The sequence below is a fragment of the Thermochaetoides thermophila genome (genome assembly GCF_000221225.1).
Source record: "Thermochaetoides thermophila DSM 1495 unplaced genomic scaffold scf7180000011816, whole genome shotgun sequence".
In the NCBI taxonomy this organism is placed as follows: domain Eukaryota; kingdom Fungi; phylum Ascomycota; class Sordariomycetes; order Sordariales; family Chaetomiaceae; genus Thermochaetoides; species Thermochaetoides thermophila.
Genome location: NW_006383032.1, coordinates 3956803 through 3972142, shown reverse-complemented (window position 1 = coordinate 3972142; position 15340 = coordinate 3956803). Strand labels below are relative to the sequence as shown.

Sequence of the window (15340 nt, the reverse complement as noted above, 5' to 3'; positions counted from 1 at the left end):
CCAAGGATACAATGGCTCATGCCCCAAGATGCAAGTTTGTCATGGCTCGGCCGACAAAACTCTCCACCAGAACAATTACAACGAAACCATCAAGCAGTGGTGTGGTGTCTGGCTACGACTACAATAAGCCGGATACAGTTTAAGGCAATATCCCTGCGGCTAGATACACCACTTACACTTGGGGTGACAAACTTGTAGAAGTTTATGCTCAGGAGGTTGGGCACTCAGTCCCAATTCGGGGCAGTGATGACATAAAGTTCTTTGGGCTTTGACATAGCGTTAGATTGTCTTCCCTTTGGGGTCACTTGCTAAGTGTTTGTTGTCGGTGTTTAAAATGTTGAAATTCCGTTGTCAAGAGCTGCAATCATCCTTCGAGTCAGAGCATTGTAGATAATCATTGTTTTCCTTGAGGTCTATAAGAGCAACATGCACTGTGTGAGAGATTGTTGATAGGAAAACAAAGTCATCTTTTCGCACAGGTGCATGGTGCCTGATTCGTTGTGCTATTATTGTGCTATTCCGTCCCATGATCTACCACAAGCCTCAAGTTTCACCAGTGGATGAACATGAAACTGAAACTGTCACATGGACACGGCAATCCAAGGAGAAGAAATATCCTTGACAGTCGATATATAGAACACCAGTGACACAGAGGAGGACCAGAAGGCCCTAGGGTCCATCCTTCCCGCGAGCGGGTTGTCAAGGGAAACAAGAGGGCAGGAGGAGAAGTGTCCCCTGGAAACCACCGCCCCGCGGGGACACTTTTGACAGCCTCCGGCGGGGGGTTGAAGCGCATATGGTACTAAGAAGTCGCCATGTCCCGAGGCTTCCGTTAACCAGCGCGAGAAGCATTGACGGGAGAACCTCTCAAGGAATGGTTTAGCACTGTGCCCAGCCCAGCAGGCCGAGGGGGGTTGGTTAGTGCGCCACCAGCCACGCATATCCGGGGGAGGGACTCGTCGTTTCTTGGGGGAACAGAGAGAGGCCGGGCCACGCCCTGATCCCTAGGTGCTTTGGCTCCCACAAGGGCTTAGCTTTGAGCCCGCGGACCGCTTGGTGCAGACGAGACCAGCCCCGGTAAGGGGATCGGGCAAGCCTGGTCCACAGAGGGTGGTTAGCCGGCAGCATCTCTGCACGAGCCCTCCACCTGCTCAAAAATCCGTTCTCTGTGTTGTGAATGCAATGTGTGCTCTAACTTAACTTCTTATAATGTCCTCTGACTCATATCAACCATAAATGCCATACCGCCCTCCATACAATCTGTCTTGTTGCTTATTCCTTCCCTATATGGATAACAAGTTTACCTGCATTCCTTCCTTCCTTCAACTTCGCAAAAGCCTTAGGTAAATCCTCCATATCGTAGGTCTTTTCGATGACTACCTTGACGGTCCGCTCCGCGACCCACTGTGCCAACTGTCTCAGGGCATCCTGATCGTGCCGGACGGAGCAGACTATATACGTGCGCTTCCCCCCTCCGAGGAACGAAGGGAGCAGTGATCTTGACGCAATCATTTTGACAGTGTTCAAACTCATGGGAACCCCTACCTGAACGAACCTTCCCGTAGGAAGCAGGAAGTCATCGGAGGCCTTGTAGAGATCTGAAGGAGTGCCTACGTTATCAACCACAAGAGAAAACACTTGCCCCTTTGCCTTGAGCTCGCGGGATAAGTCAACGGAGGTGTAGTCAATGATCTCATCGGCACCGAGTGAGCGACATAACTCGGCTTTGGCAGGCGAGCACGACACAGTGACATGGCAGCCCAGGGCCTTCGCAATCTGGATACCGAATGTTCCTGTGCCGCCAGAACCACCGTTCAGGAAGACCTTATCGCCCTGTTTGACATAACCCGAAATCGACTCTAGGCTTGAGCATTAGCTCCCACATGTACCTCTCCGCCGTCTGAGCTTTCTGAAGTGAAGAATGACGATAGAGGACACCACGTACGATACGCCGTGACTGCGGCAACACCAAGGGTAGCTGCCTCATCAATGCTCACGCCTTCGGGCACCCGGGCACAATGCTTGGTCGGGACCACAATGTACTCGCCGGTAGTACCATGTTGCTGGAAGTCGAGATGGCCAAACACAAGATCACCAACGGCAAAGTCATCTACCGTCGGAGTGCTTTGGACAACGCGGCCACAAAAGTCAAGACCTGGAGTGGCCTGCATACCAGTGACGGCACGTGAGACGATGCCTAACTCGGGAACTTTGTAATCCACCGGGTTGAGGCTAGCTGACAGGACTCGCACAAGCAGCACTGAATCGCGAGCGCCGATATAGGGTGCCAGTGAAGGGACAGGGACATTTTGGTTGAGGACGAGGTTCTTCTCAATGCCGCCAGCAGTGGACGAGTATTGCCATGCTTTCATGGTTCGAGGGATCGATATAGAAGTCATCATGTAGTCGGCAGTTGTGCTAGTGACTGATGCTGCGATTATATAAAGATTCTGCTCAAACCGTCAAACACTGTGCGGTTATATCGATAGTCGATATTTTGTTGTCAATACGAACTATTGTACTCCACTATTGCTATAGAAACTGGATGTACGTATTACGGGCGCCAGTTCTTCTGTGCTGGGAGGGGTGTTGCGAAGGGGCACAAGATGTGGAGGCCCGGGGTCAAAGATTAATGTGGGTTTGTCGAGCAATGCCCAATGCCCCAGATCGCGCCACCACAGGGCTGAACGCCCCGGCTGATTTCGAGTACTACCCTAACCCTGTCGAACCAAAAGCGGACGTACTGAGAACACAATGATCTTTTAAGTCCAAAACAACGGCGCTCCTCTAGCAGCTTAGAGTTTGCCCAAGAATAAAGATTTCAGCCTTTAACATCGATAATCGAGATATGCATTCACTCTTCACCCTTCGAAGATATTACAAGTTCCATTGCATCGTATTCCATTCGTGTCTCATTCATTCACGACGTGGCAACGATCCTTATTGGAAGTGAGACTTGCCCTCTAAAACCTCCAGTGCCCACTCAAGTGATCATCTACGATCCAAAGTCTAAATTTCAAAAGCCACGGTTTTGCTATGGGTCAAGTAGCGAGGTGGTAAGTGCCATACCAACTGGGGACAAGGGCCCACTGATGCCGATCCTCGCCCACTGGGGCGGGCCTCTGGATGCGACTGGATCAGGGGATTTGCCGCTACCCAGGTCCAGATCATCGGAGCCATCCACGTAGGACTTTGATCTTTTCCACAAACGCCGAACCAGTTGCAGAAGAGCAATGAAAATGTTGAGCGTCGATCTGCGGATTCCAGTACAAGGGAGAACATTTGTACTTTTCTTCGATGGACAATGGACATTGCGACGGAGACTGCGCTCTACACTCGTCAATAACCAGGTAGCTAAATACTGAAGCATCCTGCACAGGATGCTTTCTGACGGCCCTCCGGCGTCTACATCTCCTCAAAGTTCAGGCTTGTCACGGTTCTTTTCTAACTGGAGTTACGGGGTGTTCTAGGCATTGGTGCCCCTCGTAATCCGTTCAAACTCCGGCGACGAGGAGTCTTCACCCCAAAACATGCTGGTCGCAATCCACCTGTCTCGATTGTGAGGCTAGTCGACATGGAACCCTCCACAAAGCTTCCTAGGTTTCCCAGAGATAAGGCTCCCAAGATGCTGGCTGATGTTGGAGACAGCTGACAGGGCAGCCCTCGAATGAGCGGGTCCAATATGAGGACTCGTCGACTTCGCAATGGTTCACCCCTGTGAACCTCCCCGGAGAGCGCGTCCAATCCGCGAGGTAATATCCCCGCATCCCCTAGAGTCAAAACCTGCTGTCCGTTCCATATTCTCGCTGAATGGGAGATCATACTCGCCTTCAAAATGCATGCAAATGCGCATGCTTTGCTCTTTGAAATTCCTCGTCGGCTTCAGTTCTCCTGACAAAACCTGCTTCCCACACCCTCGGTGAGCAGTGAACCTTGCTTACAGTTGTCATTCTGCCGGCCGGGATTCAGACTGCGATCCACATCCAGTCTGTTGTGGCTGGGGACTCGACCAAACTCAAAGGCGATCGCTCTTCTGACAGCATACTTACATACCTCGGGACATCTTTTCAGCAGCCGCCCACGACGATGGGAACAGTTGAGGGCTCACGCGCCCCTGCGGTCGTCGGTGTTACTACAGCAGCTCTGGTCATCTCCTTGATCACTACTACCTTGCGTTGTTTTGTCCGTATCTGCCTGGTCAAAGCATTTGGCTCAGATGACTGGCTCATGGTAGGCGCCACGGTACGTTATAGAGTTTGCATTCTTTGTCCGTGCTCCTCGGTTTCTTTCATTCAATCACCTCGTGTAATATTGACTTTTATACAGGTTTCCTTCATCCTGTACAGCAGCTTTTCTCTCGCTGGTGTCAGATATGGCACGGGACAACATATGCAAAACCTCCAACCAGAAGATGCCTCGAAAGCTCTGAAGGTGAGTTACAACCAGACTAGCACCCTTGCTCCATCGCGGGAAGTACAGAGCTTCGCTGACAGGGATGTGGGTTGGCCACAGTGGTGGTGGCTCTGCTACCTGACATACTCAGCTACGATGTTGCTGGCTAAATTGTCCATCGCCTGGTTTTTGCTGCGGGTAGCTGTCAAGCCTGTGCACAAATGGATCATCTACATAGGCATGACGCTGACCGTGGTAGGCTCCATGGCCTTTTTCTTTGCTTGCATCTTCCAGTGTTGGCCCGTCAGCTACTTCTGGGACCGATCGCAAGAGGGCAGCTGCACAGAGAACGGCGTTGTTCTCGCCCTTTCATACGTCTTCAGCACCATTAACATTGTCAGTGACTTTATCTTCGCGCTACTCCCCGCCTGGATTGTCTCGCATCTCAACATGAAGCTCAAGACAAAGGTTGCCCTGATCGGCCTAATGGGCATGGGTTGCGTGTAAGTGTTCTCTCTGCGCTAATGCAGGACCCATCAGATATCCTTTGCGGTGTGCCCCTGAGGCGACTAACCCCATTATTTTTTTTCCCAATACAGAGCTAGTGCAGCTGTCATTGTCCGTATCCCATACATGAAAAATATCGCAAGCGATGACTTCCTGTACGATACTGCATATATCGCCGTCTGGTCCGCCGTTGAGGAATGTCTGAGTATCACCGCCGGAGGCCTGGCTACTCTGCAGCCTTTGATAAAACTGATTGGGTACAAGCTCGGTATGACCAGCCACCCCATGGTCCCTGGTACTGATGGTGTAAGTACCCGATACGGCCACATAGGGGTGAACGGCACCATTTCGGTCCGCAGGTCTTTCACGAGGAAAACAGAAGTCTTCATGCCACATATCCATGACATCCAGCATGAGGAAGGAGCTCTCAAGCTGCAGCCTGGAATGTCCACTTACACGGCCATGTGCTACAACACAAGTCAGGAGGAGCTTCGGGATGATGGGAATACCTCTGATGGAATAGATTCTATCCGGACGTAACAATACCTCAAACATCTATAGAGCCGTATTGAACTTGATATATATTACTTTTGTCAGGGCTTTCCTTGCACTCATGCCCGTGCATTTTCAGCGTTGATATCGTTGATTCCTCGGTGCTGGATGAGTGCATGTGCATCTTGTGGGTGCAACCGTAGGGTGTCGCTATCTGATGGACGGGTGTCGCTTCTCCGTATTGGAAGTCATCTTCGGTGTCTCTTTTCCAGTCAAGAGCAATCCTTGCACACGCTTCCCGGCCGAAGTCATTCTCCGCCAGGCCTCTCAGTTTAGCGCAACATTTCTCTCTGAGTCAGAGCTACAGGCCTGCGCAGCTTCCACGAAGAATTGTCAGGATTCGACGGCCTATCGGAGGTCATTGAGAAAGCAAAAGTTGCCATGGGAATTGGGCCTCACAGAACAGCTTTCTCTAAGGGCATTCTCCGAGTTGGAACACAGTTTCAGATGGCCCGCATCTAACCATGATCGATCTGCCGGGGTTGATCCATCCAGAAAAGAAGCCCAATCCAGCTCCGAAGCCGAGCTAGTTAAAGAGCTCGTCGATTCGTACACAAGAGAGGTGATCATCATTCTCGCCGTTGTCTTCGCCAAAAACGACTTTGTCAACCAAGTCGTCGTGAGTCTTCCTCGAGATGCGGACAAAAACAGTAGCCGACTTTTAGGCGTGTCACCAAGTTTGATACTCAGCATCCAAACTCCGAAAGCGAGAGCTTGTAATGCATCTCTGATTTTTAAACTGCCCGGTCGAGTTTCGTCATAGATGGCACGTTGTGAAAAACATGAATCCCAGAAGGGCTCTTGGACCCTTGCTGAGCGAGACGCACAAGAAGTTATATTTTCTTTCCTGGAGTTTACGCCCAGCTTCCACGCTCGTCCCTAGAAATTGATAAGCCTTTGGGTCGTCTAAGCAAAGTCCTGCTGAACCAGATCGCGAATAAACTTCCTAGCATGATGGAGATGTTCGACAAGCACGAGTCCTGCCACTTGCAGCTTGAAGCACCGGGGACTCGACGCGCAGCCTTTGAAGAAAAACGCCGTTACCTACCCCAGCTCAGCCATGTCTTCCAGGCCCTCTTTCAAAACAGTTCCTAAATCGTGCATGCAGAGAATTCGATTGAACGATGAATGCTTGTACATACACAAATAACATATCACACAGACACTAGCACTAGTTCGAAACGCAGCGCTAAATTACATAAGAACACAAGCCACTTTCTCACTTCTAACAACGCATATCTGGCATGGGACCTTTGCAGATTTTTTATTTACACGACCACATTGCACTAAGAAAACAAAGGGAGTCTAGTTGACGTCGCCTTCACAATTGTCCTCTCATAGCGAACCGGAAAAGAACCTCCGTTACACAGCTCGGATTTCTTTGTTCACGTTCACGTTTGTCCTCCACGCAATTCAGCCCCCGTACCTGCCTTTGTTGAAAAAACATGCTTGCCGAGTCCAGCAAAAGTCTTCTTTGTCCTCAACCGTGACCAAGAGCTCCTTGCGAGGCAGAACAACATGAACACCTTTGCCCATCAAACTAATACTTCTTCAAACAACAACCACCATACGTTGGGGGTTACAATTCTTCCCTCCATAGCACTACATACAACTTATTTTACGATGGACAGTCAACATCAACTAATCAAACTTGCCCCGTATTACGCACCAACGCCGACTCCCAGTTGGCAGAAAACACGGAGACTCTATCGTCACGGGTTCCTGAGCAACCGTTGGGGCCTTCAACGACATCATTTTGCTAGAACCTCCTCAATGCTTACGCATCAGACATTCATACCGTTCAATGAAACATTGAGCATCCTTCCCAGCCATCGAGAAGAATTAGTCATGTCCCATGCTGCATCAGGACGGGACATGAGATTAGCATTGAACCCGGACATCAACCTGCTTAGGTATGATATCCATAGCGTTGCACAAAGTGTGCATAATCTTTCAGCGTCTGTGAATGACATATCCCGAAACATTGCCAAAGGGTTCGACGAACTAGAAACATTATTACGTGATCACGGGATCACAGGCAAGCAGTTTGATCGCATGCAAGATTTCCATAGCAGGGAAAAGGCTGATCTGGAAATAAAACTCCTTCAACTACTCAATAGGGTACAAAAAGAAAAGGAAGAGCATGGGGCAAAAGCGGATGGCTTGGGATCAGACTTAACCATCGCAAACTTGAATGTAGCAGCAGCCGATCAAAGCCTCGCAGAGCTTAAGAGAGACTTAGTTTCAGAGACTCATCGCGCGGATTATTGGAAAAAGTGGTATCCTACACAACTTGACGGTTCAGAAAACCCGGATGCGGTTATTACAGAGGCCTTCCTTGACCTCAGGGGGGCCATCCTCGAATTCTGCAGAAACCCTACACTTCAGCTGAGAACACTATCGGGTATTGAGGCAGGTGTTTTCTGCGAGCCAGCAACCTGGAATCAAGCAAATATACATCAAAAGAGGAGACGTGTCATGGGAAAGATATTTCATTTATTGTATAGACACATCTTGCGGCCCGGTCTTCGTATTTTCGGACTCCAGGCTTTCATTAAGAGCGGCGAGAATCAGTGGATATCTGGAGTTGAAGCACAACTGAGAGCACTTGAAAGGGACATGGAAGCGAAAGGTAAGTCTCATGTTTGCCCCTTGATTGACAACAGCATCTCTGACTAGATTGTTTTCGAAACAGTTGACAGTGATAAGCTCGGTGCTTGGGTAGCAGCCACCATTGAGACAACCGCTCCTCTTCGGGACATCTCTCAAAATGTCGAAGGAATTAGAGATGCTATTTTCGAGATGCTATCGCCTCTATTAAAATCAGCCCCCACTCTGGAAAAGGACAAGGTCAAGAAACAGATCCTGGCCATATGCGAGAAAGCTGTATACCTGAAACTTGCTATGAGAAGATACCCTGGAAATTACAAGATAGAGGTTCCTTCACGGGATGTTAGAGCATGGGGAGAGGCTGGCTGTGACAAGGAGACAAGAGATCTAAAACCAGTTGCATGGTTGCGGGTCATTGACCACGAGTTCAGTTCAATTGACAAGATCAGAGGAGATGCAAGCACTGGTACCAAAAAACGTGGCGATGTTGCTTACATCTCATTTGGGGCTCTCACCAAGTTTGATAAAGAGCCTAACGGTCGAAAACGCAAAGTCGTCTTGGAAAAGGGATGGGTTATTGCACGAGGTCATGCTGGGCAACGAAGGCACACCTCTTCGATGGTAACAGAACGTGACCGATACTGAGCTAGAATAGTGAATATGATGCATGACATCAAGGCCATCAAATGAGATAACTGTAATTGAGGGAAACAACTGCCTTGAACTCATATCAACATACAGAGCCTGCAAGCTGAGCTGTGCAGCCAGTAAATCAAAAGTGGACAACTCCAGCTCACTACATCACAGCTGTGCTTTATTTCCCACACACCCAAGGGTGTAGCAGATGGGTGTATTTCGTCTGCAAATCGAATTCAATATAAAGAAGCCTGTTACGGTCTAACTCGCATGCCATATGATCAGTAGGGTTTTCTCAGCGAAGTATGCCTGTCTGAATGCCTTGATCACTTGTTAACCATCATTCTTTTTGATATCGCATCCATAGTTCGGCTAACGTCTCATGACATTATCGATGAGCTGCTTGCTTGCTCTGAACTGTTGGACCAGTTGGTGCACTTTGTCGTTCATGCCCTCGCTTTTCCGGGATTGTTGTAAGGTAGTATCCGACTCCCTGCACGCCACCCCTGAATGCCCTAGAGCTTTAAGATCGAAGCAGATCTGTTAGCCGCACGATGTCACATGGACACGGCAGTCCAGGAGAAAAGATATCTCTGACAGCCAACATAAGGAACACCGGTGACACAAGAGCTGAGAAGGGTAAAAGACATTCGATTGGTAGAGCCCTGGAAATATAAGGAGGTGCCAAGAATGAGTCTGATAACGTTGCTACGATGAGGAAAATTCTGAAGATTCCAGGAGACCGCGAGGTACTCACAGGGGCAGAGGGATTTTATAAAGGGAGCTACTTGGACACGATGAAGGATTTCTCTTGGTCTTCCTCTCTCCAACACAAGAACACTGAGGACCAAGAAAGTTTATTATACGTAGAAATTGACTTCGTTGTGCACCCCACATTGTCAGTGGCCATTATCTAGCCCATTTGACCCATTATTGATCCCTGCCTGCACCAGACCAAGTCACCCGTTACACACAAAGTACATTTTACGATTGGAACCTGCGCCCCCTCCATGTATTCGCCCGTTACCATAGCCAGAGCAGCACTTGAACAACATCCAACATCAGTGTTGGTTGCTCTCTGTTAGAAACGACTTGATAGCTTACCCAGACGAAGTCCTGTTGCTTCTGAGAAAATTCAGGCCCGCACAGAAACCTTCATGCTTGTGTCAGGTTTTTGCACAGACATAACGTTGGATCGATTCATGTGTCATGATTCTATTATGCTCCAGGCATAAAACATCAGCGGAAAGAAACCTCGAATCCATGCGAGAACGAAACGCTTTGGAAAGGCAGTCAACACTAGTTTTGGGTGTTCACAACCATGACTGAGGGGGCTGTCAGAAAAAGAGTAAGAATTCATCTGCTACCAGCAGATTACACACTCTTTCCTGAACCTCATGATTGTTGAGTTAGTGGGGGAAACTCGATATGGTAGACATCATGAAGGAAACAGGGGTAGTAGAGGTGAAACCATAAAGCACAGTATATATGTCAGAAGATAGATTGATTGAATATAACATCCCCAACCGCTGTGTTAGTTGCAAATGCATTCCTATTAACCGTTGCATTTTGATTTTGCAATGTCCCGCATCTGGAGTAGTTGACCGTGGAGTGATGTTTGGTTATCACAACCTCCCAAGCAAACAGTGAGATCCTTCACCAATATGGTCACCTTTACAGTCCTTCATCCGCAGACAGCTGCATTGGGGAGTGGCCTACCGGCCCGTTGCGATTATCGATACACCTCGTTTCTAGTAAGGTTAAAACAACGGAACGAACGACAAGGGACCAGGTTAGAACACCTTGAAAATGAATGGTGTGAGTAGTTTCATATCCAATGGTCAATTTGAGTGGAATGCATACACATATCCATGCAGGCTGGCCCGAGTCGATTTCACCACACACCCGAAATCCCCCGAGTTCCACCATTCCCCTTTCCTCCCAAGTCAGCGCCCCTTTCTTACTCAGTTGCCTTTCTGTCTATCCAGCTCGGTATGTGTGATGAAATGCTTGCCATTTCGATTATTCTAGGCCGGATCGTCCTCGCCATATCCTAATACTCTTCGAAGGCGAATGAACAGGTCATGGTCAACATCACTGCTCTCAACTTCTCGTGTATGGTTTTGAAGGTCGTTGACCTCTCTAGATGCCTTTGACTCAGGCATCATTGTGTTTTTCTCAACGCAGTTCGACTGATCAAGTGATTGATCGTACTGATGCGAAAAAATTCCAGAGCCAGATGGCAACAGCAAGGACAATGAGGGGTCTGCCAGTCCTGTAAGATTACATCCCAGCAACGTAACTTGATGTTGCCACTCATTTCCAAATTCGAGCCAGTTTGGTTGATCATACATCTCCTGAGCCCTGAAGCCAGCAGATGATTGATCATGATTCAGGACTTTGATGCGTTTGATTGGTGGCTCTTCAGTATGCTGACATCGCTGTTGACTGTCCCCTTTACGCTTCGTGGCCGGCCTGAGTTCACTGCTAAGACCCTCTGTTGTTGTCTGGGCGCGTAGTTGAGCTCTCTCCTTGACTGTTCTGATCAACACCTCGAGAATTTCTTTGTTGTGTCTTGTCTGCATGGCAATCTCACTTATTTTTTCTTCAGGTACCTCCGAGTCAGTTCCCTGACGTTTTTTGGTGATTGCCCTGAGCTTGATGTTTCGCGCATCGTTTAGTCCTTTGTTGACTACCTTCGTCTATTTTTGTCTCGTTGTTAGAGATTATTGTTCATTTATGATGTGCTGAAATCCATTGTGTGCTAAGGTCCGAAGTTTTCAGAGAAACGAATGAGTGGCTTACTCGCAGTTCATGGACTGGAGCCGCAACCAGACGGTTTAGAAAGTTCCCGGCCATCAAGCTGTGGACGATCGACTTGGACATCTAAGCAGATGTTTTGCCGTGAATGTTACTTAGCATGTAGTCTATATACCACAAGCTTTAAATCACACTGGGACGTATGAACTCACTCTGCAGCCCTCTTTCACAAACTCAAACCTCTCCTAGAAAGTTCCGAGTTTCTCATACTGCCACGAACTTGTCCACATTGGGATTCCTACAACCCCATCTTGCGCATTTCGGATAGAAAACTAAAAAATCACGTTAGCGATGTTCTCTATCTTACTTCTCTCTCTTTGTCTGAGAGAAGAAATAGAATCGAAGTCATGGAGGCTCCTACTAGCAGATCCCATGCCAATAATTCCACCTCAAGATTGCTAAGTGCCTTCACTCGTTTTGCATGTACGGTTTCTCCAGCCTGGAGTCCCGTACATTCCTCAGCATCTCCGTTAATCGTCTTTCCACTGCCCTCTCGGATGCAGTCGATCGCATCAGAGAAGTCCAAAATCGATTCGAAAAGTTCCCTAACTAGCTCCCTTTGTGTTTGCTTGTCTTCCGGGAAATCTTTGCATACAGGGACGCAAGTTTTTCCCCGTTTATCATTCATTGATTTGTATTTCCTTGCAAGTTCTTGGTAATGGTTGAAGTCCCTGACTATTCCTGACCAAACGTGATCTTTCTGCTTGAGAAGTTCTATGATGTTCGATTCTTGTTTCTCCGTGGTGCATGCTTCTGCGGCCCCCGAGATTCTGTTTTGCAGCTCTTCGTTACAGATGCCAGTATCCTGCAACGGCTCAACAGTGTCTTTTTCAAGGTGACGCTCATCGGGTAGCGCTTGTCCCAGCTCTAGAAGTTGGATTGCCTCGACCTGAGTAGGGTACTTGGTAGATGGGGCTTCCATGTCCACAGAATGCCTGTAAACTTGCGAGTCGAACCACAACGTCAGGTCCTGGCTGGAAATTACAGTTTGCCAATCATGATCTGCTGACATGATGCGGGATAGAAAGAAGGCCTTGGAGTTTAGTGTTTATTAGCTTCTAAGGATGATGCGTTAGGCCGCTTTCATATAGCCAATAATCGTACATGGGTTATGTGGGGACAATATAGAACAGAAGTGAGAGTCACTCACCAATGAACGTAGTTCTCTGTATTTGACTTAAACAGTCCAAGACCCAGTCTATATTGCTCAAGATGTCGTTTCGATCAATGGCTCATTTAAGGGAGAGTTTGGTTGGGCACCTGGTAGAGATCTGCTCCTTCATTATAGGAAAAGCTTATCTGGTACTGGAATCCAGGATGTCGTGGGGTTTGCATATGAATTCTACTCGCCGAGGAAGATGAGTGGGCTCAAGACAAACAAGAGTCAAATTGGACAGGATGTAAACCATTACAGAGAACAATGATACTAAGACGAGAATGAAGTCATTCATTCCAATACATATGCAGTATGAGAGAGATTAACTGCAGATTCTTGGTATTGAACCGAAGAGGAAGAAACAGGAAGGTGCAGTTATACGCTCCGGCTCAATGTGTCATCTAGTGAACTAACATGAATCACAAGGTGCTCTACCTCAGCCAAGACGAACTCCATTTCTTGAAAGAGTCTGTAATAATGTTAACCTCTACTTCCTGGACCCATCAAATAGTAGATGTTCATGATATACAGAGCTAAGGTTGACTGATATCTACCAAAACATTGAAATCTTGTGCTTTCTTTCTTGATGTGCCTTAGTGTTAAAAGACATAACATCTCTATGAAAAGGCATCAAGATATACTTAGGTATCACAGCTAAACTCTACCATATCATAAGCAGGCCTGATGAAATCTCATCTTTTGGTTATGTATGGGCTGTTACAGATAAGGTTGGACTTGCTGGTGCGAAGAAGAGTGAATAGATATTTCATTAAACAAATTAACTCAATGACACAAAGGATCACAGTATTTGGGATGGACTCATTGGGGAGAGTCTTTCACACATCATTACCACTTCAAGCACGCCTTTTCAAAGGGTGTTGCGTGATTTCATACCTTATCAAACCGACTATTTTTTTTTCACTCCAAATCATTTTGTTGAAATCTTTGTAATCTGAACAAAGATGAAAGAAATAGTTGCATCTCAAACTTCTTTTCAAAATTTATAGCAAAAGGCTTCTCTACAGTTATCAAGCATTCATAATACTAAGACAAGTTCTCCAAAATGGAGCATCTAGAAGTCTACTATGGCTTCACTCAAAGACCGGAGGAAGAAAACCGTGATAGCTTAGAGAGAAAAAAAGAAAAAGCAAACCTACCATTTACTTAACCTTTGACAAGATCCCTTGCATATTGCACCCACCTATACATGAAACATGATGCATATTCTCCAAGGGTCTTGATTACACCTTCGCATCCTAACACTGTAATTATGTGCTCCTATTTACGCATCAGCTCTATAAATTGGTGATTCCTTGAGGTACGTGACATACTGCGCTTGTACAAACAATTCTGACCAATCAGCATTAACACTGATGGGACTTTCTTGGAAAGGCTAAGGTGAAGCGGCCCGCACTGGAATGCCTGTACAAGATACGGTTGACTACATTACAAGCAGTGTCGCTCACACACACAAAACAGAAGTAGCCCAAGTTGAGGTGATACTCTGCTGCGGACTGTGAGCGAGTACAGCAAAAGGTTGCTTAGACCAAATGGGTTATCGATGAGGAACTGTCTAAGAACTGCTAATAAGCAACTGATGCCCCTTGAACAAAAAAAATTCAAACATCTGAAATCCACCATGTAGTTCCTATAATTAATGTCTGCTCCAATCTTTGCTCAGTGGGACATGGTGCTGAGGCAGCGTTCATAAGCAAGGCCAAAGTATGGTCTTTTGTAAACCCCCTGCTTGTGGTTGGTACCCGGGTACACGTTGATGTTCAGGATCCAGTTGCCTCAGGTAGCAATTTCTATCCGTACCTCAGGGACATCAGTGCTGGGAAACATCAAACAAATGACAAAATATTGCAGAAGGCCGATGAACCTGCCACGTAGGAGTAAGCGTCTTGAGAATATAAAACTTGGGTACAAGGGAAATAGTCACTAATGTATATGGAGGCTACTTTAGACCCCTCGTCAGTTTGTCCTTGTGAGCCAAGACATTCCACCTCCTTCGGTGGTGGAGAAGTTGGGATCCACGGAGGATGTTGCAAAAATATCTGAGGTTGGCATCCATCATCATTCCCGCTATCCCGGGATTCATGCTACTTAAGGAAACAGATCCTACTGATGCCTTCTCTCCTCTTTGCTATGCACACTTGGCAAGAAAAGGCTAGTATCAACATCTTCAATACATGGAATAATCACACAAGCTCACGATCATCCTTGTCATTACAGATCCACAATCATGGCTCTATCCGCAACCAAGATTGTACCTACAGGGCTGTTCAGTAAACAGCCTGAAGACCTTTCTGCTCTCTATCCCATCATTGACAAGGTGCGCTGGTGCCAGCAGCTCATTGGCTTGGCCACTTTCCGCTTGCTCGCCCGTGCCTATAATGCCACCACCACACTCGCAATGGCTTGCTTGTGGCTGAGCAAAACCATTGTCTGGAGGTCTTTCATCTCTTTCCAGAATCTGGTCTCAAGAACCCTGGAACTTATAGGGAGGCTTTCCTGGGTACTGTGGGACTGCAAACAGTCAAAACGACTCCGCAAACGGCTCGAGTTTGAGTTCTTTGCTCTCCTACTTGGGCCCAGTGGGAATGCCTTGATTTTGACGCTCTTCTGGCCCGGGTGGTACATCCTAGCCTTCTTGTGTTGGATAAT

General features: G+C 47.5%; 2 protein-coding genes across 2 annotated transcripts; one reads left to right on the top strand and one right to left on the bottom strand.

Moving 5' to 3' along the window:
• Positions 1-1004: 1004 nt before the first annotated feature.
• CTHT_0031730 (uncharacterized protein) lies at positions 1005-2372 on the bottom strand (the record flags this gene model as incomplete). The annotated part of the gene is made up of 3 exons (XM_006693551.1): positions 1005-1096; positions 1305-1859; positions 1946-2372. The coding sequence occupies 3 exons, from the start codon at positions 2370-2372 to the stop codon at positions 1005-1007; spliced, it is 1074 nt and encodes a 357-aa protein (XP_006693614.1).
• A 1714-nt stretch (positions 2373-4086) lies between these two features.
• Positions 4087-5439, top strand: CTHT_0031720 (putative integral membrane protein; the record flags this gene model as incomplete). The annotated part of the gene is made up of 4 exons (XM_006693550.1): positions 4087-4242; positions 4327-4895; positions 4992-5205; positions 5311-5439. The coding sequence occupies 4 exons, from the start codon at positions 4087-4089 to the stop codon at positions 5437-5439; spliced, it is 1068 nt and encodes a 355-aa protein (XP_006693613.1).
• Between the last annotated feature and the right edge of the window lie 9901 nt (positions 5440-15340).